The sequence below is a fragment of the Kryptolebias marmoratus genome, linkage group LG11 (genome assembly GCF_001649575.2).
Source record: "Kryptolebias marmoratus isolate JLee-2015 linkage group LG11, ASM164957v2, whole genome shotgun sequence".
In the NCBI taxonomy this organism is placed as follows: domain Eukaryota; kingdom Metazoa; phylum Chordata; class Actinopteri; order Cyprinodontiformes; family Rivulidae; genus Kryptolebias; species Kryptolebias marmoratus.
Window position 1 is genome coordinate 15,995,780 of NC_051440.1, and position 25,053 is coordinate 16,020,832.

The 25,053-nt window shown below is 41.2% G+C and overlaps 1 protein-coding gene across 1 annotated transcript in view; it reads right to left on the reverse strand.

Annotated features, from left to right (window-relative positions):
• Positions 1-25,053, reverse strand: part of igf1ra (insulin-like growth factor 1a receptor) — a 76,410-nt gene that overhangs the window by 45,140 nt on the left and 6,217 nt on the right. Inside the window, exon 2 of the mRNA XM_017406072.3 lies at positions 21,769-22,332. Coding sequence (XP_017261561.1) covers positions 21,769-22,332 — 564 coding nt within the window. The remainder of the gene's footprint in view (positions 1-21,768; positions 22,333-25,053) is intronic.

Consider the following 25,053-nt stretch of genomic DNA (forward strand, 5'->3'; position numbering starts at 1 on the left):
CCCACAGTAAGGCCAGTGTTCAAATAAAATAGCACTGTCTGGTTGACCAGCAGTTGCTGGCTTGTATTTAAAGAAAAGTAATGCAGATGGCAAAGCAGGCTGCAATAAATGTAAATCATTCCATCAGTTACATAAGTGCCATGTCAGATTGAATAAACAGGTTTCTGGGATCAAAATAAGACTTTTGTATAAAGTCAATATTTCCTTGTGTTCCTTGAACTTTTTGGGAATACAATGTCCAGAGCTGAGAAATAAAGACTGCTCCTGTCTTACATGATCTAAGAAATGACATACAAATTTAGAGATGGCCGTTTTGTCTTTTCAGCTGAATAAAACCTGCTAGGAGGAACTCTGCAGAGATGGAAAAAAAAAAAAAAACAAGTAAGGAGGTTTGCCCACAAAATTAAATCTCATTCTGGGACTCAAACAGAGAAAAATACCATTTCTAAAGCACATTCCACTGATTGTTGAGCTGCCCCTTAAACCTCCTGGTACCCACTCTGCTGACTCCTCCCGCTGAGGCCACCCGCTATGAGGGAAGCGGAGAACGGTTTGACATTCCTCAAGCCTACGTGCGACAAGACACAACCACACAACAGCATGGACAGAAGGGCATGGCCAAAGGATGAGAGGGGTGGGAGGATGGAGGGGGAGTGAGGGCGTACTCTCAGAGTCCACCCTGTCACACTCAATCACTACTCACACATAAAACTGAAAACACTTTGGCACAAATCATGGAAATGTAAATGCTCTTCGGTTTCTTTGAAGGATCTGTTGCCACTGTCTGACCATAAGAACCCCAAGCTCCCCTTCCACAAAAACTATCAAAACACTTCAAGACTGCAGGATGTTGACCAGTAAGACCTAATGGGCTTAAGTCAGAAACCAGACAGCCCACTCCTCTCCTAAGCCTGTTTGACCAGCTGTCTGTCTGTCTAAAGACAGACCAGAGAGTGCTTCGCATGCACATGCCTATCCACTTGAGGGCGGGAGGGCCGGAGGCTCTGAAACCTCCAGCAGCCCCTCCCATACGCTGCACTAACGGCCAAAATCAAATCACAACAAAAAAGGCTTGGCGTCCCTCATTGAAAATCTAGCGGATGAAAATATGCACGTTCATCCTCCAAGGTGCAAGTTTACAAGAACTAGAGAAGTTTCTCATATTGGCTTATTTTTCATTGTATTTTTGAGGTTTGATTTTATTTAATTTGTGTTATTTTACCTTTGATTTTAACTCCTCGGGTCCAGGTGCTATTCTTGTGTTAAACAAGATTCATAAGAATACAGTTTTACTGTCACATGCATGTCAAAACTGCAGCATTGCGGTGTGGAAGGCAGGAGCTATAGGAGGTATGAACATACCCTGCAAGGCATGTGTGATTCTTTTTATTTTTTCTGTCTCAGCAGCACTGCAATACGGCATCTAAGCTCACTCCGTAACAGAGTTTGATAGAGTCCTGCTGTATAGCTGTGCCTACTTCTCTTCCTCCGCCCACATTTCCTTCAGTGTTAACCAGATAGCACTGCAAGATGAATGACTACATAAATTGCCTTTGATAGCTCAGGGATCTGCCTTGTGCACAAGATGGAACCATATACAAGCGCCGGCCAGGGTCATTCTCCGCAACTCTGCAAATGAGTACAGTGACTAAGACGGTTACTGCTTCTTGATAGACAATTTGTCCCTGTGCAGTCGGTGTCTATTCTTGCAAACGAAACACATAATAGGACATGGCAGTGGGCTCTTAACCCCACTTTGTCAGATGAACACATGACTGTGTTTGGTCTTGTGCTCTCCCTTTCCATCTGAGGCTAGCCCTGTGTTCTCAGATTGCTGCAGCTGTCAGGGAAGGCCCAAAGGACCCTGGCAGTTTCCTCAGCTCGCTGACACTCTTCTCCGACTCTTTCACTCGTGTATATTTTCATTGTATGCATGAGGATATACTGTGAAGCCGCGATGCTTCGAGCATGGCAATGAACACCTGTGTCGAAGCGCCCACAGGTGTCCAATGGTGATGCACGCTCTCATGCAGACTTCTGGGAGAGCCCAGAGCTGTTTCGTCATCTAAAGCATGCGCACCATGTATACGAGCTGTTTCAGGAGCAAATGGTGCTTTACAGTAGTCCTGTATAATTATGGCACCATTCTCCTGATGGTACCTTTGGTTTAGTTACAGGAAATAGTTCTAAGGCGTCCATCCTACTTACCCTCTGATCTCCAGGAGAACGGAAAAGCCCCCTGTCATTCCTGCAAGAACTTAAAAGGATTCCACAATCAAAGCATTTCGTAAAAATTGGGAAATTAAACATAGCTAACTGAGCCTAATCCTAAAACATAGACTTATTACAGCCTAATAATTAAATCATGTGATGAAACTAATGAAACGCTAAAACCTGTAAGGCAGGAGTCATCAGCAAAATTTGCTTAAGGGCTATTTTTCCATAAATTTGCTTCAATAAGAAAGACATCTGTTGTTGTTGAAGTTTTTTTTTCTGTCATGCAAAGATGCCATTTGCTTTCCTCTTTCATTGATAAAGTTGTTAAACAGTGTTCAACTTCTTTGTTGACTGACAAGTTTATGTTGTGATTTTATTTTTAACAACAATCAATTTTAAATATGAAAACAGGTTAAACATGATAAATGATATATACCATAGTGTGAAATAAATTTGTCAAAGACAGGTTAGGCATCTTTGGGTGAAAGAAAAAAAAACAATTATTTACTGATACCTCAGCTAAAATTGGTCAAAATCTGGTCTAAAGGAGTTGGTTTTGCAAACGACTAAACTTACTCGTAGTTGTAAGTTAAAGGTCAATTAGATGTATGGGTTTAGCTGAAATTGGCATGAATAAGTATGCATAGAATTTGAAGAAGCCAAACCCAGAATCTTAGGCCTTCTAGTGCTTCTCAAACGGGCCTATTTCACTGCAAACGGTTTGACTTTGCAGAGGAGGGAAAACACAGATGTATTATTGAAGGCTGCATTCCGCTTAGAGGAAGTTCAACTTGTAAACATTTTTTACAAAACAACCAGCATAAACAGCTGCTGAAATGGAATGCAGCACTTGTGTTTTCCCCTCTATTTCAAGTCAAAATGCCTACCGTGAAATAAGACTATTCTATTAAGCTAAAGAGCTGCAAACAACAATATAAAAACATCCACAAAATTATCTGTAGTATTGTGAGCAAGCTTTCTGATTGTCTAAGTCACTACCATCGTTAACTGCTTTCTAAACTGGGCTACAACTGATTTTGACATAATTTATTAATAATTTAATACCTTGTGGGCCAGTTGGAATGAGCTTGCAGACATATAGCCCAGGAACGGCAAACTTTACCTCTAAAGCACTTTGAACCACCTTGTTGCTGAAAAGTGCTATATAAATAAATTTGACCTGACTTTGACTTTATATTTACGCTGGTTAAAATAGCAGGAACACAAGCACCGAGTGCAAGAGACCTCTGTGCCATTGAGGTGTGACGTCTGCAGAACATGAGCTCATATCTTTGAGGTGAGGGGAGACTGCAGATGAACGAGCCAAAAGCAACTGCAACAGCTGGTCTGCTCCCAAACACAGAAGCCATCAGCATTTCATAAGCCGCCACACAAATGATGCTTAATGGAATGAACTGGAACTGGTTCAAATGTAAAACAATTTATATCAGAGCATCAGAGAAATAAATAACACGGGAAAAAGTAAGGTAAGACACCACAAAGGTCCACACTCATTCTGTGTACCATTTACACGCTCAATGATATTATACAAGTAGAAAATAATATAATAGCTGTGTCGTCATTGCCTAATCACGGTTAAGAGGAATCAGCAGTGGAATTTTCTAAAAATACCTTTTTTGTTGGGGTTTTAAAAGGCTAAACACCTCGTTTTGGAGAAGCTTAGCCAAGTACTTGTGACATGTCAGCAGATCACATACCATCACTCTGACTGCCTAAAATTACCTCACAAACACAAGCTCGAAATTTGGGTTAGAACAAGTGTAAAAATCAGGATTACATGGTGGGGGCTTTTTTTTTTTTTTTCATTTATAAAATTGCTTATCTGGTGCAAAGACTTGTGTGTAACTTTTAAAATAGTATACTCAAATGAAATGACACAAAGGAGTGAGAGAGAGTTTCAGAGAAAGTACAGGCCTGAACAAGCTGAGAGGTAGTAAATTGGGAAACCGGACCCCTTTTTTGGCCTGTTGCACCATATGTTATCGTGTTGTAAGAGAAAATTAACTGCACAGACAGTGCCGAGACCGAGCGTTTGAGTAAGGAGGCCCACAGAGAGGCCATCTTCCACTTCAGCACCTATTTTGGTAAGAAACTTGACAACAAATAGAAAGAGAGATGCCAGACTTATGAGGAAGTGTTGAGGAGTGAAAGATGCTGATAAAGTGCTGACAGCTTTCAGACAACTCCAGGGTTGGTCAGAGTTTATCAGACAAAGCAAGTTATGAGGAAACAAAAGGCATTCTTCCAGATCTCCCTGCGAGGGTCAGACAGTGAAAAGAACAACGCCCCCCCACATGCTGTGTCCTACAAAAACACTGTCTGTGTTTTGCACAAGCTTTAACTAAGGCAACTACTGGGCATTAAGAGCAACAATTTCGAGAAGCAGACATGACATCACTAGGGGAATAATACCAACACTGTGACAATATGTGAGATGCATGAAGCCTGAGTCGATAACAACTGACTCATTTAACCAAATCTGCCCATTGTCCTTTGTCCTTGGCATCCCATGCCTCCCTACAATTGTATTCATTTCTTATCTAAAATAAGATGGATCTTCAGTATTCAACAAGAATCCAAGCTAGAAATCCACTCGTAAAACTGAACCTAAAGGGACAGTCTGGTAAGTTTTGAAATGATGGATGCTGGTGTAGATTGGCAAATCCAAAAAAAATATTTAAAAAACAAAACAAAAAAACAACTGGACTTCAGTTTTGGTTTATGAAATGTCTTCTGCTACAGAACTGAAGTCCAGTTGTTTTGTTCTTTGATTATTGTTTTGGGTTTGAAGTGATATTCTGTCAAATAGTTATGAACAAGTTAGTACCCTATCAGCCATAACATTATCATAGAATATGGAGTAAATGACTCTTCCAGTGCAGCCTGAGGGACTTCCTGCAATATCATATTTTTGCCAGGATGACCACCTAATGCAAAATTGATTGTGATGTAAAGATTTATAAAACAGTATTTACATAAACAATACTGATTTTTTTATTTTTTACTTTTTGTAACTGGAATTATTTTAAGATGGCAAAAATCCACTTTGGATCGTTAGCTCATACATCCAGTCAAAATTAAAGTCCATCTCTCCAAACTGGGGTTAGGATTGGAGATATTTACAGTAGGTAAGACATTTTCATAACGTTTTTTTACAGAACCCTAATTAAGATTGAGCTTGTGATAACTGTATTAGATAGTATTCTTAGTTTATACTCTGATCTAATTTGAAGTTTAAAAGAACTATGAAATTCACTTTGAGATCATAATAAACAACTAGTTGAACTATAAAGGTTCAGAAAATGTAACATTTCATACTTTGTAAACAGATAATCTACTCAAACAGGTGAGTTTTACCAAACTTTTGCTTTTTTTCAGTCAAGACAGTTGCAGCTAAAGGCAGTCCAGACATCATCTTCTGTCAGTTTAATAGAGCAGCACACTTGACAAAACTCAATTAGAAGGTTTAGGTTCATTTAGCCAGTGGTCACAGGCAGAAAGAGAAATGAGAAGAGCAGTTAACCGAGAGGAAAGGCTACGCAGATGAGCAATGAAAAGCTCTGGATCTAATCACACAGAGGCCATGGCCCTATTACCTCCAAGAAATCAATTCAGAAGTGATAGCAGGAACAGATAATCGGATTAGATTAAACACAACTGAGGTAATATTCCATAAAAGAAATCTAATTTAGCTTTTCATGCAAGTCCAAATTCACAGACCATTTAGGAAACAACAAGCAGCCTAATTTAAACGAGTCACATGTCAGATACTGAGTGCCCAAAATTACCAGCAAGTCCAGTGGCTCAACAATCACGGCATTGCTTAATAGCGTCTGTGATTCAGCGTAGATGGAGTCTAAACTAAACTAACAGACTGTTAATGGCCGTTTGTAAGAGGCCATTGGCACAAAAACGCTAATTCATTTCTGCTGAAGAGAGCAGCTTAGTCAGAACAATGACACAGGGCGATGAGGGTATGAGGCCACACTTGAACACGCTCATGACCCTCACATTTAATCAAAGTCAGAGGAGGCACAAGAAACGAGAGCGGGCGGGGAGAAAAACCAGGAGGACTGGACACCGCGACGGTGGATAAATTTCAACCAGAAAACCTCTGACTCTCTGAAGATGCCCGCAACAGACCTAAGATGGGGAAGGATGCCAAGCAATTAAGTGGAAAACTCGCTGGTTCAACAGTCACAGTCTGGAACCGTTTTAATAAGCTGGAAACTATTTCCAAAATAGTTGATGGTTCCGATGCAGAACGGAGACAAAGACCTGCATTGTAAAGGCAGAGCATGTATTTTCCTTTGCTGATCAAGTTTACTGCCAAGAGGCAAGGAACAGGCGACACACCAAAGAGCAGTCGCCGTTGTTTCACTTAGTCCCACCCACTACACTCCCTCCTCTCTCACACACACGCGCAGCCTTTCCAGACCTCCTCTGTTGAACTATATCAGAAAAACATCATCCTTCAAACCATCACCAAAGTGGCTTGTTGCTTCTTGTCCTCAATCAGCCTGCAGTATGTTGTACTTAATTTGGGGCCGCTCAGAGGTTAAGTATTTACACGGGAAAGTTTAAATCAGTAAAACCACCAGAGACTCCTGGAATGGGTGTGTCAGTCAGTTGACAGGGGAAAAAAATGAAAGGACAAAAAAAAAAGGGAAAGTGTCACATAAAAGCACATGATGCGCCTGAGCTTTACGTTTTTTACTACAGTTAGGTTAGTATACATAAACAATTTATACAATTACAACCAACATTTGCTGCATACTGGACAAATAAATACAGCCCACAAAAGAAAGAATTTTAATTTTAAATGCTTGTGTTTTTAAAAAGTTCATAAGTCGCCACACAAATGATGCTTAATGGTTTCAGTTCTTTTTCTAGTCTCTTTGTAGCACCACTGGAAATGATTAGTTGAGTTTAGTTAATTAGTCCTGTTTGGATGTCTCCTTACAGCAGGGTGGACATTTGTGAACTGCTGCCTTATGTCGCTTAGTCTCAGCCTTGATTTTTTTCTTCTCTTTTGAGTTTTTTTTTTCTTTCTTCTATCTTTGCATTCTCCCAGTAGCCGGCCTGTCTGGTAGGACACGTCCCGCCCAGCTCATACTCACTCCATAAATCAGGAGCTTCATCTCCGTTGTTGCACTTAAAAAGAGGCGACGGAGGCTCTGCCTCTCTTCGCCGTGCCCCGAGAGGCCGCTTCCTCCCACCGCTGCCGAGCCGTGAGTTTAAACACATGCTTGTGTGTAGCATTTTCTGACGCCCGCAGGCACAAAGTGGCGCGCCGAATGCAGAGGTGTCTGTCTCCATGGCAGCACCAAAAAGCACGCTGGAAAGATCACGTACGTGCATGCTGGGAAATAACAAAACACTTTGACATCATGTTATACTCCAATGAAAAAATACAACAGGTTACTGAATGCTATGCGCACTGTGGGCAGATTGGAAATAAACAGTGTAAAATGGAACCACTTAAGTTATTATTAAACCCATATTCAGAGTGTTAAAAAAAACTAATTGTTTAATTCAAGTAGCACTGACTAGAAAAGGACACGTTACATTTTTACTTACTTACTGCAGACTTTCACTTCATCAAAAGATAAAGGAGGAGCGTTTAAAAAACACGAGCATTCGTGCATTGAGCCTCTCCATATGGTACTTCAGTTCCTCACTAGACGAAGGTACACAACTGGGTAGTTTTTATGACCACAAAACCCTCAGATGTGCTAAATGCTAATAACACTGCAGCGCCACAGAGCAGGACAGAGATCTGCAGCTCCATTTTATCCACATGCGCTAGCTCAGTGCCTGATAATCTGAACTTTCAAACAATTTGTATACCTGTGACTGTCCTTCAACACGTACAGAGGAGTCCTGCTGCTGGCATCACACAAAACAGCCAGAGAGAGATGGTTTTATTTTAGCTAGAATCCATAATGATTGAAAGAAGTGCTCCCTCTGAACCCAGCACTTTCTTCACTGTACTTCAAGGTCAGCCAAGGGCTCTTCAGTGCTCATGGTGCAATTCACAGACTTTTCCACACCTAAGTGGTAAAATGAAGTCGCTTCAGCCTCACACTGCCTCTTTCTATTGCTTTGATGTACATACAGCAACAGAAAGAAGCGGGCTTTAATCTGCAAGTTCATAAATATAATAGAAGAATTAAGCGTGCCGTAATGTTTGAACTGCGGCACTTTCTATATTTCTTAAAATAAATTAGTCAATCTCTTTGGATGCCATCAATCAATATACCAGTCTGTCTGATGATTTATGGCGTCTGCACGTTCTTGCAGTCCTCAAAGCAAAAAGGTTATGAAACAGTCACCGGCCACACTGTGACAAAGACAGGCTAACTACCAGATGGCAAAGTCTGTTATGTTTTAAAAAACTCTGTCATTAGACTTTTAAATATCTTTATAATCAGTGAGTTCCATTTCCACAGGTGGGAAGGCAGAAACGACTAGGAGCCAGCACTTCTGTCCGTCCTGCCTTCCTGGTTCCTCTATGTTGAAGCTGCTCATGCATAAGCTTGTAATCACCTTTACTAATTCAGTTAAGTATTGTAGAGGTGTGGATAAAGGTAAGCAAACATATTGCTCTTATCCACGTCATGTTTTTTTTCTTTCCTGAATGTGAGACGCGTGCATGACCACAGCGCTCGGCTCGTGCGGTGACAAGGGATTTGGGCTGCACACGGCGAGCCGCAGATGGACATTCGTGGACATTTACATCACCCAGGCCCCATGTACGAGAGGATGCCAAAGACCATAAATTAGCTTGAAAATATTACTTATATTACAAATAAGAGGAGTAAAATTAGGAATTTGTTAAAAAAAAACTGCACCTGGTTTTGGTAAACCAGTACATGAATTTGATAAGAACTATGCAGATAAATCACCTGCAATTGCACTGCAAACACAGTAGCATCACAATGCAACAGCTCGTTGAATAAATTTTACTTCATGCCTGAGTGAGCTGTAAATATGAATATATATATATATATATAAATACACGATATACTAAGCACATGTGGTATGGGCCGTATACATTGGTTGTGACACGTCTGCTCATGATTCATTTTCAGGCTGACAAACACCTTCTGACATTTACCTTAAACACTAAGCTGAGTGTTGAGTTAATCCTAGCCCCTGTAGTGTTGCTGTTGACTAAAGGCTGTGCCATAATAATAAAAAACACTCTTGTGTTTAAGCTCTGAAACAGAAAAAACATAAGAACAGGTCAGCAGTGTCAATATTTAAAAGCCCACTTCTTCGAACTCACATCATCGTTTGTATTTTTCTAAAAGAAACTTTAATGGACTGAAAAGGAGATAAAATAAATTAAATAAAAACATGACACAGTTTTAAATAACGTGTGATCTCATAACAGCAGGAGTATGTGATGAGGCTAGCTCTCTACTACCACGACAACAAGTTTTAGTAAAATCCTGTAGAACTGACAGAGGTGTAGCCATTTTTATGTTTGCTAAGGTAAATAGCTGTAGACGGCATCTTGAATTGGACTCCAAAGGTTAATTAGTTGTAGATGTACATCCAATGATTACTTTCTAAGAGTTTCATAAAAATGTGTCCACTCGCTGATGAGATATGTTACCAACAGACAGACAAACACACATACGCACACAGCCTCAGGCATTTACATTATCGCCTGCCTTTCATAGTAGCGGTCAGTAACAACACTGTATCCTGTGCAGCCACCAAAGTATACAGCAGAAAAGACCACAACATACAGACCCTCCTGCAGCTACGAGGACCACAAAAAGACATTTGTTCGTATTTTTGTTAATATTTGCGTATGGTTTTAATGAGAAAGCCACAAATCTTTTTTTTTAAAACTGCGTAAACATATTGCCGGGTAGTTTGGATGTGCATCTAGAGTACAGCTATAGGAGCACCACAACAAAAACACCAAGAGAAAGTCAAAGTAGGACAAAGTTCGGGGGGAGGCTGTTCGAAACAGGAGCATCAGTGTCATTACCACACACACACACAGGTGGAGGAGGAAGGGAGCAGGAAACAAAACAGGGCTGCAAGATAATACCATATATTATACAGTGAGGTAGGTGGAATGTAAAAACAAGCCTCTTACAAGCAAGTACATGTCTGGTCTGGAAATCTGCGAACAACAGTACACACAGGGCAAAATAGGAGTCTCGCTACTGAATAGACAAAAAATGTAACTCTGCGTTTTGTTTTCCTCACAGTGTTGGACTGGTGAGGTTTCAAAAGCTTAACAGCAAGAAATGGGGTTTAAAAAAAGACAAAAAAGATAGGAGATAGAACAAAAGGCGACACAAGTTAGCAAGTGAAGACTTGTGTAAATGAGTGATTGTGAGTAATAAAGTCTGAATGACAAAGAAAAATTGTTTACAAGCAGGCTGAGGGCTAGAGGCTGTCGTGTCTGTCAGACAGCCACAGACAGAGGCGATTCCTGATTCACACTCAAGTGCAAACAAGTCCTGTTTTCTCTAACTGGTGCACTAATGGCGGTAGGTGGGTGGGTGAGAAGGGATTCTGGCGTCGGACCGAAAGTGGGCGAGTCCAGACAGAGACTTCAAAGACTTTATGGACGCTTATCAACAAGTGCGCTCTCATCAGACACAAGAGGATAGAACAGATGAAAGGACTGCTAATGCACCTCCTCTTCCTACCCGCATCAAACTGTCCTTTTTTTTTTGGTTGTTTTGCTCGATCAACGGAGCCAGGCTAAAACCAGGAGGGTGAACTATATCAAAACACATACCCGGACGAAAATACATTCACATGCAGTAGGACATTAAGTAAACTGGCCTCTGAAAAGCAGCTGGACACTTAAAGGGATAGTCTGGCCATTTTTGAAGTGATGTTCTGTCAAATAGTTTGTACCTTATGAGTCATAACATCCGTCAGTATAAAGTGTAGAGAAAAGTGCAAAACAGATCTCTCAAAACGGCATAATGGTGTGAAAGAATGGCACATTAACTTATCATAAACCTTTATGCTTTTGCATGACACAGTTTGTTTAGTTTGTTGCCATTTTCATAGCTGAACAATCTCTGTGTTACTTCACAAACGTAAATATGAAGATGGACAGTGTTTGTGCCGCTGGTCCTGAAAGACTGCTGAATGCATCAGTCTGCTTGATCCGTGCAAAACGTACTCAACTCCTGGTGGTCTTCAAAACCACTTTAAAGATGACAGGACTATCCCTTTAGCATTTCACAAAGGGACAAAACAGCATTGCAGCAGCTCCTGAGCTTATCAATGAATTCATCTCTCCAGCATGAAGGCTTGATCTGTTTAGTCAACCTTCTGTTTCAAGGTTACATGTGAATTTTTATACTTTACAATTTTGGTCAAACTTATCTCTTTACAAGATTTCACTCCCATTCATGAGTCTTATTAGTTCCTATAGCACTAATTTTTTTTTTTAAGTACATTAGAAGAAATGATCATTATCCCTCGTCTAGACCCAGCCCTTGCCAAAAACGACAAATCTCTCTGCTGAACTTATTCAGAGCTAGTACTGTGTGGTCAAGCGGGCAGCCCAGTGGGGTTATGGAACAAGAGTGACAAAATTGTCCGCTCACCTTACTTTACCCCATCTGCCACATCAGAGATGCCAAAATCTTTAATGCGCTACAAATCTAAAGCCAATTTAGAAAGGATGAATGAGGACAGAAGCCGCTCCCAGGTGACACGGCCTTCCCCTCCTCTCGAGCAGTGAGCGGAGACAGAGCTCCATGGGGGAGCTCCAGAGACCTCTATATTTATCTGACACAGTAACAAGCTGCTGTCTGACTGCGCCGCGGTGCACTACAGCTGCACCGTTTTTCTTCATCCAGCTCCCCGTTTGCCCTATTTCCTCTTTGCTCCGCTGTGGCCAGTAACATAGGGCCCGGCGCTGACCCGGTGACACGTCGTCACTATGAGAGATGTCATGAATGAAACTGTATTTATGTCCAAGGCTGAGGGAAGAAGACATGCACCGAATTCTGATCGGCACTTCACACCCTGTTGGATTGCTCTACAGGAGGAGCCATATTTCAAAGTGGAGAGCCATAATTCATCCCAGGCCACCCCGACGTTAACAAAGCACCAACTGGTGATTACAGAGTTGGAGTGGCCCATTGAGGCGAGCGGCCAAGGAGCTGCTCGTCTGCCAAGAGAATCGTGCCAAAGAGGGCAGGAGAAGGCAGAGTAGATCCAGCCACCTGTGCCTGTTAGGCTGCGTGCTGACAGCTGCCCTGCCCACCGAGAGCCCACCCAAACAAGACAAGCAGAGGAAAAGGAAAGACCTCACAAGGTCAAGGTCGATTTATTAGCCATTGATAGAAAGCAGATTTTACTACACTCCGAGCACGGTAAATCAAATCTTTGAATGTTTTAAATCTGAACATTAAAACTCCATCCATCCATTCATCCGTACGTGATTTAATATTGTGTTCGAAAGCAGTCATGGAAATTTGTGGCTTCAAGCCTGGAAAAATGTGACATATACATCTTGCAGCAAATTTAAGAATCCCATGAGGACGACGGCATCTGAAAATTTTCTTTTGCTGATCAGCTGAGTCTGTCAAGAGCTGTTTAATATTTCTAACCAGCAGTTCTTCCTCTGTTTATTTTAAGACATACAAATACCTGTCTATGGTTCTAGTTATGAGATTAGACTAGGATTGCATAAATCATAAGCTATCAAATCCATGTGCCAATATAATATTTGCACAATTAAATGAACTCTCACTGCCCTTGATAACCACACCATGGGTTAAGTGATTGTGGCCAAGGTGTTAAAACACATGGAAAGTGTTGTGAGGATCATGATGACAGACCAGAAAGACAAGAGTAAGAAAAATGTAGCCTTATTGCAACAGATACCATCACCAGAGTATTTAATGGAAGTAGCATTCCTTGAAAAAATGGTCTGCCGCCTGGCACAACAGTGGCACAACAGTCTCGGCTACTACCAAACCAAATTTTTGCTCAGTGTCTGTAAAAACGACTGTTATAGTCAGTTTTGTTTTTTATAGGGTTGACTCCAAAAGTTAACAAGTCGTAGATGCACATCTAATGATTACTTTCTTAGAGTTCCATTAGAATCCATCCAGTGTTTAATGAGATATTTTGCTAACACAGAGACAAACAGACACATGCATCGGTGGAGGAGTACCTAGTATGACATTCACTCAAACCAATAATAAAGTTTTGAGTTTGACTTGTTTTAGATTAAATTTGCTTGTGAAAGGACCCTGCTTTACACAGTTTGACTCATTAGATATAGTCCGGTACGATTCACACTGAGGTTGTGCTGCCTGTCTTCTACTGCTGGTAAGATATGGACTATTCATAACTCCTCCGCACAACGCCACCCCTGAAAATAAACCTTTCAAACAAATCACTATAACTCATGCTATTTTTTTCCCCTACGAAAAGCAACTTCTGCTCAAATCTATGATCAAATATATCAATATCTGGTAGCAACACTCCCACTGACCGAAGGATTTAGGTCCCATTAGGTGTTAAACACAGTAAAATAAAAAAAAGACAATATCATCAGATAAGATCAGTGAGCGATAAACACTCCGCCACACATTTCTATGGAGTCACGTATAATGACTGAAAGTGAATAATTTTGAATGGCTCTTTTTGATCTGATAAAAAAAAAGTACTTATTCTGTCGTTGAGTGAGTTTGTCTATTTTACGAGCTGTTGACACTCAAAGTAACATGAAGGACAACTTGTAAAGAGCTGTCATGATCCAAACTTTTTTGCTCGGAGCCAATATAATGCGAAGCTCCGCGGCATAAAGGAAAGAAAAAGAAAGTATTTGAAGGGAAGTGTGTGGCTGTCAGAGGCATTTCATTTAGATGTGTAATTCATGAGGTTTCCTTTGTAATTTTATGATGCCCTTTCATCTCGTCATTGTGCAGAAGAACAGACAGCAGAACACCACTGGCACGCTGAGGCCTGCTTGTCTTTTACAGATGGAGCGCACGCAAAAAGCACGCACAAACACAACCATTAAAAGTGTGATTCATCTCTAGGTAAACACCTCCAGGGTGCAAGAAGTGCAAGTTATTCTACTAGTATTTTTTTGACATTTAAAGTAAGATTTAGCCCTATTCAAACGTTGCCTTAAATATGACTAAAACCACTTGAAAACAAGAAACGTTATGCAACTGCGCACGGCCTCCGTAAGTGGATTGTTTTTTAAAAAAGGCACACACATTTCAGCCATGCGTGAAGGGATATGTAGAGGGAGTCGCTCAGATGCCCTTTACCACACACATAACTGGGAGAAAAAGAGGAGCAGTGTTTCTGTGACCTCGGTGAACCTGGCAAACTATTCTGGCAGAGCAGGATCCTCTCCTCTCTCTGCAGAATGCCAGCGTACATCCTCGCTTCTGCAGGAGGGATTTGTCAGCAGGAGATTTCTTTCTTTTTTTTTTTCCGCTGTGGAATTAACCCATGCTCTCAGAGCTTACTTGCAGGCATGGCACATTATCTCCTGGGAGTCTCTGCCAAAGCAGCCAAGCTGTGAGTAAATGGCTGCTCTGGCCTGGGTTGTATGGAGAGAAAGAGCCGGGGACATTCAGGGTAGGCAGAGGGAACGCTTCAGGTGCCAGAGCCAGCCACCGCTTTCTCACTCCTCCATGATAGCATTCTGCTCTCCTCCCTGTCCAAAAGCAGGAACTGAGGAGAATGAGGAGTGGAAGTGGGCAGAAAGAGGAAGGGGGTTGCACGGAAGTTGTAGTATTCATGCAGATTTATGAATGAGTGGTGAGAGTAAAGGATGAGTCACAGCTTCCGCTCTGCGCAGCCAGAAGGCAGCAGGCAGCCTATCACCAGAGGCACTGGGTGGCTCAAACCCATTCCACACAGAGCTCCCACAGGCTTCCATACATTCACACAACCACAGCGGACAAACGAGCGCAAGTTGGGGAAAATTTGTCAAGCGAGGGAGGACATGTGAGGGAAGAAAGCCTGCGTCTGAGTGTGTGAGTCCGTGTGTTCATGTGTCAGTCAGGCTCTTTGGAGGCTGGCAGCAAGACACACACACGTCCTATTTTGGTCAATCAAGTCCACGAGAGCAAAACCTCAGAAAAAAAGAAGCTAATCTGTCAGAGCTTTGAGAGAAGACCTTTGTGGGCCACGGAGGACACGAGTCGGATAAACTCGCACAGCCGACCGTTAATGGACAATAAGGTCTGCTGTTCACACACGGACAATAACACACTGTATGTCATCATGACTTGGAGAAATGTTGTAAGCTCACAAGTTTAATTTCCGCCAACAAAAACGTCGCTACTGACATTAAAAAGTTAGCCTCAGAGGTGAACACATGTCTGTGGCTTTTCACTGAACACTGCTTAAGCAGTGCGGCAAATGTCACATTTTTACAATTTGGTGTTTGCAAGAAACTCACAACACGTTAAAGTGTGAGGCGTAAAGAATTCCACTTCGGGCCTCTGAGAAAGTCAACCAATAAAACCAAGTGAGCAGAAAAAATGCATGTAACCAAACTGTGTTTTCCCCCATATTTTAAGAGATTCTGGGTACTCGGTAAAGAGGGTTTCTGTTTTAGGTGAACTTATGACGATCAGCTGCCAACAAATCCCCAGAATACCATTTACGAAAGTGGCCTGGAGGGGACGCAAAGCGCCAAAGGCCAGGGGAGAGTTTGGAGAAAGGAGTGAGGGTGAAGAGATAAATAATTAGATAAGTCTACAAAGACTGAAGATGCAAACTGATTGTGTTCATGAACATGTTCTTAAAATATCCGCTTTATTTGTGGACATTTGTAATAGTTAAAAAAAAGTTACCCTTAGACATGCAGTAGTATATATAAGTAATACATTAATAAATAGGAAAAAAGCAAAACATGCATTTAATATATGTGTTTATCTCTCCTTTCAGGATTGCCCTCAGGTTAGAGAATAAATACAGCACCGTGTCATTGTGTAAACCTTTCTAATCATCTGAGTTTGTTTCAATTCACTGTTTAAAAATGTTGAGCAAAAGGGAGAACGTGTTTTGTTTAAAAGCATAGGGGATTGCTGAATTCTTTTTTTCTTTTTAATTTGTTAACAGGATGTTGTAGTTGATCCTATTGGTCATTCTGGGCCCATTCTGAGTCTTACAACAGTCAAATGTTGGAGCGCCATGAAGGGGTTTGTTTTTTTCCCCCTGATGAAATGTAGAACAAGTTAGATGTGGTGTACTGCCTCAGGACCAGCTTTAGGCAGAAAAAAAAGCATCTGATAAGCATGAAGCAAGCCACATTTAAAGTAGTGTATAGTTAATATATTAAATGTAAAAGGTTGCAGAGTAAAGTTAACGCCTTGTGAGCTTTATAAATTCTTCAGAGTTCATGTCTCCTCCATAGAAAGTCTTGGCAGTAATGAAGCTCCTGTTTTTCCACAAAACGTTGATGACCCAGCGAGGAGGAGGAGAATAAACGTTCCACCGTTTCGTCTGGACAGGAGGGAAAGAGTTTGATCAGCATGAATGCTGGAAGGCTGCTTTAGTTTTGTGCAAAACAGATCAAAGCTCAGGCAAAGTAGTTCCTTCCCAGCAGAAACAGCGGATGTATGGGTACTGAGTCATGGCGCTGAACGTGCCCCCAGGAAAGCACCGTAGCACCAAGTCTGGAATCTGAGCTCTTTTCTGTTTCCTGTCCCTACAACCACAGGACTTTGATAAGCTCCAGAAATTCCATTAAATATTTAAAAGCTTCCTTCTATCTGTGAACCCGGCCCACCCGGAGCACAACAACAACCCCGGACAAACAAAGAGCGGACCACACATCAATCTGTTTAACTCCTAATGGCAAAATAAGACACAAACGGTCTCTGTATGGCCCTGCACACATACAGCCTGTGCTCCGCATTTCCCCCTCTTTATCCCCTCACACGTGCAATGAGTAAGCCAGCAGGAATTTCTGCCTTATATGCTTAAAGGGGCCGAGACATTTTATCCAACATAGCCCGCATGCTTTGTATGTAAATATCAACCTAGCGTTCAGTAAGTACAAAGTGGACATTATTTGTCCTTATTAAATACATCTCAAGAGCAGAATGTCTAATATACAATACAGCACTGTCAGAAATCAATTTTTCTTGTTAGTAATTTTTTTAAATGTTAATTTTCATTAAGGAAAAAAAAATTGGAGCCAAGATAACAAGAAAAATGAATCGTTTCAAATTATTATCATGTTTGAACTCTTCAAAACATTGATCACATGATATATTTCTTAAGCCCCAAGAAAACAATTTGTGAGAGCACATCCAGATGCCTTGACCCATTTATAGACCATTTTCAACATGAAACAGTTCACAAATCATTAACAGAAAACACTAAGTGCACTGTTCGGTCTTTCTTACGTGATTTTCAGAGAAACACAACACAATACCAGCACAGTCCAGGTTCTCTTACACTTATTTTGTTTTTTTGTTTATTTTTTTTTCTTTTTGGTTTTTCACATCTAATGAGCTAATGGAGCACAAAAATAACAACAACCTGGTAAATCTTTATTACCAGCTTTAGTCAGTGGCTGCAGCTTCTCCTCCTATAAAGAAGAAAACAGTGTTGTTGTCTTTAGTAAAAAGCCAATAAGACATTTATACAGTACACAGCTTTTACTTCACCGCCATAGAGGAAATGCAACGAGACTGAAAGAAGTACTCGTCCCTGTTTGTTCAGAAGGGTCTGAAGCAGAGATAACAAAAATGTCTGATATTACCAACTTCAAAAACAAGGACATAAAGGCCCTTTGACAAGAGCACTTAAGGAAGAAATCTCTGCAGAGCCTGCAGCATTTAAAATATAAACTATGATCTTGTGCCATGATACTTTATCTCCTGCAACTACACAGATAACATTATTATGTGCATCTAAGGATTTATATACTCAAAGACTTAGTTTGGTGTTTTTTTATATATAAACACGGGGCTCCTTAACAACATCTGAATATCAGGTTGTGCAATTACTAAAAAATGTCACTTTCATTAACTAAATATTGTGTCAGGATGTGGTAACTTCTCAGGAGACTGAAAAACAAATGTATGAATATAATCAGTGCAGTTTAAGCTAAAACATGCCATCAAGTGACTATCTGAGAGCAAAGAAAGCCTGTTCGTTATTTTTAGTACACCATGTTTCACACGGTTGTAATTACTGTACAATTCAACAGGTCCTACTCATCTTACTAAATAAAAAAAATGTATGAAACAAGGTGAGAATCCTCAGAAATAATGTCACCTTACACTTTCAATTCTGACCTATGAAAAAATTGTTTTAATTGTTGAGTTAAGTAGTTAAATGTGTATATCTAGTATTTCTTTTTGAAATAAAGAAGCTTTCCTTAAAGCTTAAACATGCAGGGAAGCCTCGATTCATTTAAAATCAAAATGACTAAAAGAAAACAACTAACATAAGGGAAATAATTAAAGTCGTCCAGTTCTGTGAAGAAGTAACTGACGTGGTTCCAAACTGGTTTCAAGCTGCCGACCTTCCTCTGAGTTCAGTTTGAGTTCAGACAGAGCAAAGACATCGTTGGCAGAACTGGATATCTAACAGCTTCCCTTCAGCGTTTGGGCTCGAAAATGCAAACCAGTCAACTCATTTAACGCATTCAAAGGTCACCCTGGTTGTCCTCTGTCTTTTAATTGTTTTCCCAAGCAGCTGAAGTTTTATGTTACAGAAGTTGTATTCCTCTGAACCAGACGGGGTAAACAGGCGGCAGAGCCCAGGGGCTCAGCATACCATAAGTTAATATTTGATCACCTAAAGAAGAAACGTGAGCTCTGTGAGAACATGCACCTAAAAGAATGCGTGCCTCCACGTGGAGATTTAGAGACTAACATGGGCAGAGACGGGGGGCATGTGCACGGCAGCATGCTCTCTGCTCATCTGACTAATTGTAACAGGCTTTTGTCAATCTGGTTTTGGCCCAAGTCCATCAGCAGAGGACGGGCCATCTGCGGAAAACTCAGACGCGAGGAGGCTATTTGAGCCAGGCCAGACACCTTTTAGTCACGGGGATAATGCCAAAGGATCCAGGGGCCTGGTCAAACAAGGCGTTTGCTTGAGCCCAACGCGTGAGCGGGAGAATGTCTCCAACGAGTAAACAGTGGAGATATCTGACAGCCGAGGCCGTTAACGGCCCCTGATAAGCCCTGCAGGAAAGAGGTAGGTGAAAATAGAGCAGGAAACACCAGCAGAACAACTGACAAGGACAATCAGAGATGAGGCTAAGTGAAGCAGAGCATGTCAGTACGAAAGAAAATGAACAGACAAAATGTACAAAGTGAGGACAGCAACAACGTGGGGATATATAAGGGAACCACGGGGGGAAGAAAAACAAAGGGAGGAACGAGGCCTTTCAGGGCTCTCTCCTTCACTGAGTGCCTGCTGCTGAGCCTGTACGTTTGACATTTGTCTGACATTTCCCCTCAGTGCCCTTCCTCCTGTGTACAACGTCTCAGTAAGGACCTCTCTCCGCATCACTGGCTGCCTCTGCCCCAATCTCCGTTTCCCTGCAACCCAACGGACTCCCGCTCGCTCCCGTACAGTCGCAGGCACAGCGTTAAACTGGGATGTTCCCGCTCGGCGTCATATTTGCATGAACATTATCCTCTGAGAGGACTGATTCAATACAGCCCGACCTGTTGTGGGGACTAACATCTGAAGACTGGACAAACATGTGGAGAAAAAAAAAAGAGAAAAGAAAAAAGCCCAGAGGCTAAAGTAGTTAGCTAGCAGACAGCACTCCTCCTCATGTAGTGTAATTAAAGAGGAGACCAGGCTGTATTGACTAGAAAACCACTGCATGCCCTTGAAGGAACATCTGTACTAGAGGAAAAACAAGGCAATTATGCAAATGGGTGGAGTGAGGAGAGGAGGACTCTGAAGAAGGAAAGACAGAAGGAGCCACATCAAGGCTCAAATAAAAAAACAGGTAGAAAATCTAATACATTAAAAGACTGTCTGCTTTAGCTTCGTTCTGTCCTTAATGCTTCACCCCCACACCGACAATCCTTTTTTTTTTTTTTATCTAGTTCTTAAAGCCTTTATCTGCCATCTTGAGACCTCAAGGCCCTCCAGATGAATGTGTTTACCCTGACCTCAGCCTGGGCCTCCGAGAGAGGCAAACCGATCTAAACAATCCTCCTGCTCTCAGGTCTGCTGTGTGACAACAGAGCATTACCCCACAGAAAACACCACAGAGCGGGAAGTACGGACGGGACTAAAAAGTCTTTCTAAACTCTCTTCGCAATGTTGCACTTTGGAAATACGCAAAGTTTTTTATTGTATAATCCTCATTTTTACCAAAAGGTATTTAAATATTTCCCATCATTCTTATCCCTTGTTGTTTGCAAGTCAAGCAGCTGATGCAGGAAACTCCAGCAGATTACTGCATCCGCGGATAAACATAGACAAACAATAAACACCATAGTTTTTTCTACAATGAAAGATATGATCACAAGGGGGAAAGATGCAGGTTTGATTTCCACTATTTGTTCTACAGGTTCCCACACAAAGACTGAGTTTGTTTGTGAATCTGAAATGACCATGAGACCTGCACAAAGCTTTTAAGAAAAAAAGGAAAAAAGAAAAGGAATCAGAGGGTAGGGGGTGGTTGAGGGACGGCGTTCCCACAATTATTTCACATAGATGAGAGAACAAAGAAGACTGCACAGAGCCTAATCCCACTTCAGTGTTTTCACCACAAAAATGCCTCTCTATCTGGGAGTTATGGTACAATCTGACTGTTTTGACTCCAAATAGGGTTCACTGCCAAACCTGACGCACAACGTTGCTAACATGTCACAGACACACATCTGTTAACAAGCTCAGCAAAGCAAAATAAAAATAAAAATAAAGTCATATATATTAGGTGAAAAAGCAAAGGGAAACCCAACACAAAGGGTCAGTGAGGTAGATCAAACACAAAATTCACGGCCCTTATACTGGGCCAAATTTAAACAAGGACGACCTTCCTTCAGATTTTTCAATATACCCATTTTTTTCTTGAGTTGCAAAGTGTCCCCCTGGCAAATATTTAGCTGACAGGGTCCAGACTGCTAGACTACCTCATTTCTTGGCAGAGCTCCTTTAACCTCAACTTTGTACGTCTCTCTAATACCTGGTGCTGTGTACTGAAGCCATCTTTCACTCCACAAATAGCCCGATCTAAAGACAAGGTCTCTGTAATGAACAGAGAGGAAATGTTTGCACTGGCCCATGGACAATCCTGCAGCCTGACGGAAATGAAGGAAAAAAAAATAAAAACCCCAACGTGGGTTCATGGGATTTGCTCTGTGGCAAAGTTATGCACAATTTCAAAATGTTTGTAAGACTAAACCAGGATTCTAGATCAAAGTCACATCTGCATTTACTCTACTTGTTTTGCAAAATAAAGGTCAAACCTTGCTGGGATGAAAACCAACGTAACAAACCCAACATTTAGCCTTGAGTATTGTCTGGGTTTGACGGTAAACAGAAGAGAATTCAGGTTACCTTTCTGGCACTTGTTCAAAGTCCAGCAGCGGTAGTCATTGTTGTCATTGATCGACGTCCTCTGACAGAGAGGGTTATCCCCCATGATGCCCGGGCAGACATTGTCGCACTCCTTGGCATTCTTGTTCCCAGTTATAATATTATTACCCTCAGCGTCCATAATCAGAGACCAGTCCACAGAGTCCAGATAGCAGAGCTCTGAGTTCTTTTCAATCCGCACGGCTCCACGGGTGATGTTCCTCAGGTTGTACAGGCCTATGTCCTTCAGGCTGGCCATCTCGTAGATCACCAAGGCATAGTCGTAGAAAAGATTTTGCCCACGTATGACGCTCAGGTTGGGGAAGAGGATGCTGAGGCTGTCCAGGCCCGAGACGCGAAACAAGAGCAGGTAGTCGGTGATGACGGTCAGCTTCGGGAAGCTGAGGGAGCTTAGGACCTCCTGGTCGATGCTGCTCGTCTTGTCATTGATTAGGAGGATCTGGAGGTAGCCTTCCACCACCGTGCAGTTCTCAAGTCGTTTTAATTCCCTGATGTTATTTCGGATGTCGATGCTGGGGCTGCAAACTGGAAGACACAAAATGATGACACATTAGAGATTTTTCTTTTTAAATCAACAAACATTTAAACCTCAAAACAGAATGTAGTGGTTGATAAATGATGAGGGTTTTATTGGCCGATGCTGATGGCAATTTGTAGAAATCAGGGCAGCCCGTGATCAATTTTTGAAGCCAATTTGTTTTTTGTTTTATGCTTATAATTACAACAGTTTATAATTAATACAAACTACTAGATTTTGACAGAAAATGAAAGTTGCCTGTAACTTTGTAAACTAGCCCTGGGGCTCAATGCAGCTCAATATACCTTCTTGTGCTACAGTTAATTAAAAGTTTATTATAAATGCAGTTCTAAGCATAAGTTATTTGATATTTTTTTGTCTACAGGTAATATTTCTTTTCTAACATTTTAAGTATTTGTTCTGAAAAACAAATTAAGGTCTTACTATTTTCCTCTGTAAATTTGACATTGTTTTCTTCTTTTTAAAAAGGATATTGTTCTAATCAACTTCTAACGGGGTTTGCTGGTGTTGCGCTGGAAAATAGCACCCCAGTAATAAAGGCAACCCAATCGTGGGAAGCACATCGACAAAAGGGCATGATTTAATGTGTGACAACCGTGTTCTGCCCACAAATCTACTTGCATTTTAACAGGTTTAATATAAGCCACTATGTTTGATACAAACTTTTTTTTTAAATGGCAAAAGCTGGTCTAATAAATTGACAGATCAATCAGTCTACCTCTAGTAGAGTGTCACAGTTTTACTTAAGTAACAGAAATGAAGGAAGCACGGGTGTTCGGCCACATTTAGATTAGCATATAGACCACTTTTGCTAAAAGTTTTAATTACAAAAAAACTTCTTGAAGCATATAATCCTTTTCGTCAAGATGATGAGCCTGGCAGAATGCATTACTGAGCTCTGCAGGACCGACTACAACACCACAATATTGCACCCTTTATAAAAAAAAAAAAAAAAAAAAAAAGAGTTAATTTCATCACAGTGTCCTCTAAAGAAGCTTCATTATTATCAGAGCAGCTATGATCTGAGTGGAGAAACTGTGATCAAGTTATACATTAAGATGGACAAGCTAGCATGTTCACAATTTGCTATGAAACCAAACGCAGAACCCCCCCCGTTTTTCTGTAAAATGTTTTGTCACTCGCCTCAGATAACCTCAGCCAATTCTCTGAGCTCGGAAAACAACACTTGAAACCACAGTGCTGGGAGCATTCGCTGACAGCACACTAACATTCACATAAACCTTAACAACAAAGACACCCCTTATTATTGGTGGCAAACAGCTCTGCGGGATATTCTGTGAACTACGACATCAAATGATATGCAACTTCCAGACTTAAACTGAATGCTTACTGCTAAAAGGAAGCCCGTCTTGTTTTGATAACTCCGAGCTTTTGTAGTATTTGGAAGTGTCAGGCTGTGATATTATCGATGCTACCTTCCAAGCATGAAAAAAATGTGTGAACAAGTTTTGACACAGAAGCAGTGACTCACTCCATGACAGCAACTACATAAAAAAAAACCCTGGGAATGTAGGAATGTAGGTAAACTCTGTTAGGGTGGCGGACCTGAACTTTGCTTGGTTTACCATTCCATACCTGTTTCTCCAGAGCATACTTTCACCTCTCCAGGCTTTCTTCCACCTGCTTCCTACTCTCACTGCAGATCACACTGTCTCCTGTTAAACATCATAGTCCACGAGGACTTCTCTCCTGTCTGCCCTTGTCTGTCGACCTGTCCATTGCAAACAACAGTCACGATCACAGTCGCTGGCTTTTAAAATGGAAACTAACACAAAATCCTTGATCTGAGCCTGGAAGATACACTATCCATAATTTCCAAATTTTGGTTTGGTTTGTCAAACCATGGGACAGTTTCTAGTGTACAAAGTCATTTTTAGGTAAGTCTTAGTCTAGTTTCATTTTCAAATTTTGTATTTCCATTTGTGACTGTACCAACAATTTGTGTTCCCTGACACTGATTTCTAAAACAGTTCCTGAGTCTATTATTCATTTCCCACTGTAGAAATATGTCTGCTTTATGCGGTTTCACTTTATGACCTCCAACACTGCTTTCAAACCTTTGGGGATGTTTTTATGGAATAATGTATCTAAAAATAAAAGTTCCATTCCCATACTCTTTCTATCTGGAAAGCTTTATTCATACCTTTTATGTTACGGCAAATACACCTAACTTAACTTAATAAGCTCAATGGTAACATCCAGAAAGTTTACTTTAAAAACATTTTCTTAATCTACTCGGTGCCTCAGTTATTTTAGAAGCGTTATACAAGAACAAAGCATAACACTTTTTTCCCTCCCATGAAACAAGCACTTTGTTTTGATTAGATTGCTGATTTGACAATGCCGCGTCCAGAATTGCTTGCTATGTATATTGTCCTACATTTGAATGTTGTCATCTTGTGCATGCTCACCCATTATTGCAACTTCTCACAGTTTTCTTATATGATGCATAAATGAAACTAGGTCGGGGGTTTTCATTAACCTATTTCACAGAACACTTCCCAGCCAGGCCTGAGACACCTTCGTCCTGCATTGGTGTCATGTGAGAAACAACACGTGGAAAAAAAAGGTTGAAGCTGATTCACCACTGATATGCCTCTGAGCTGGTAAGAGAGGTAGTCACAGAGCTGAGATGGCGAATGTGCGCGCGTGAACAGAGAGACGGCATGCGCAGCACATCGCTCGAA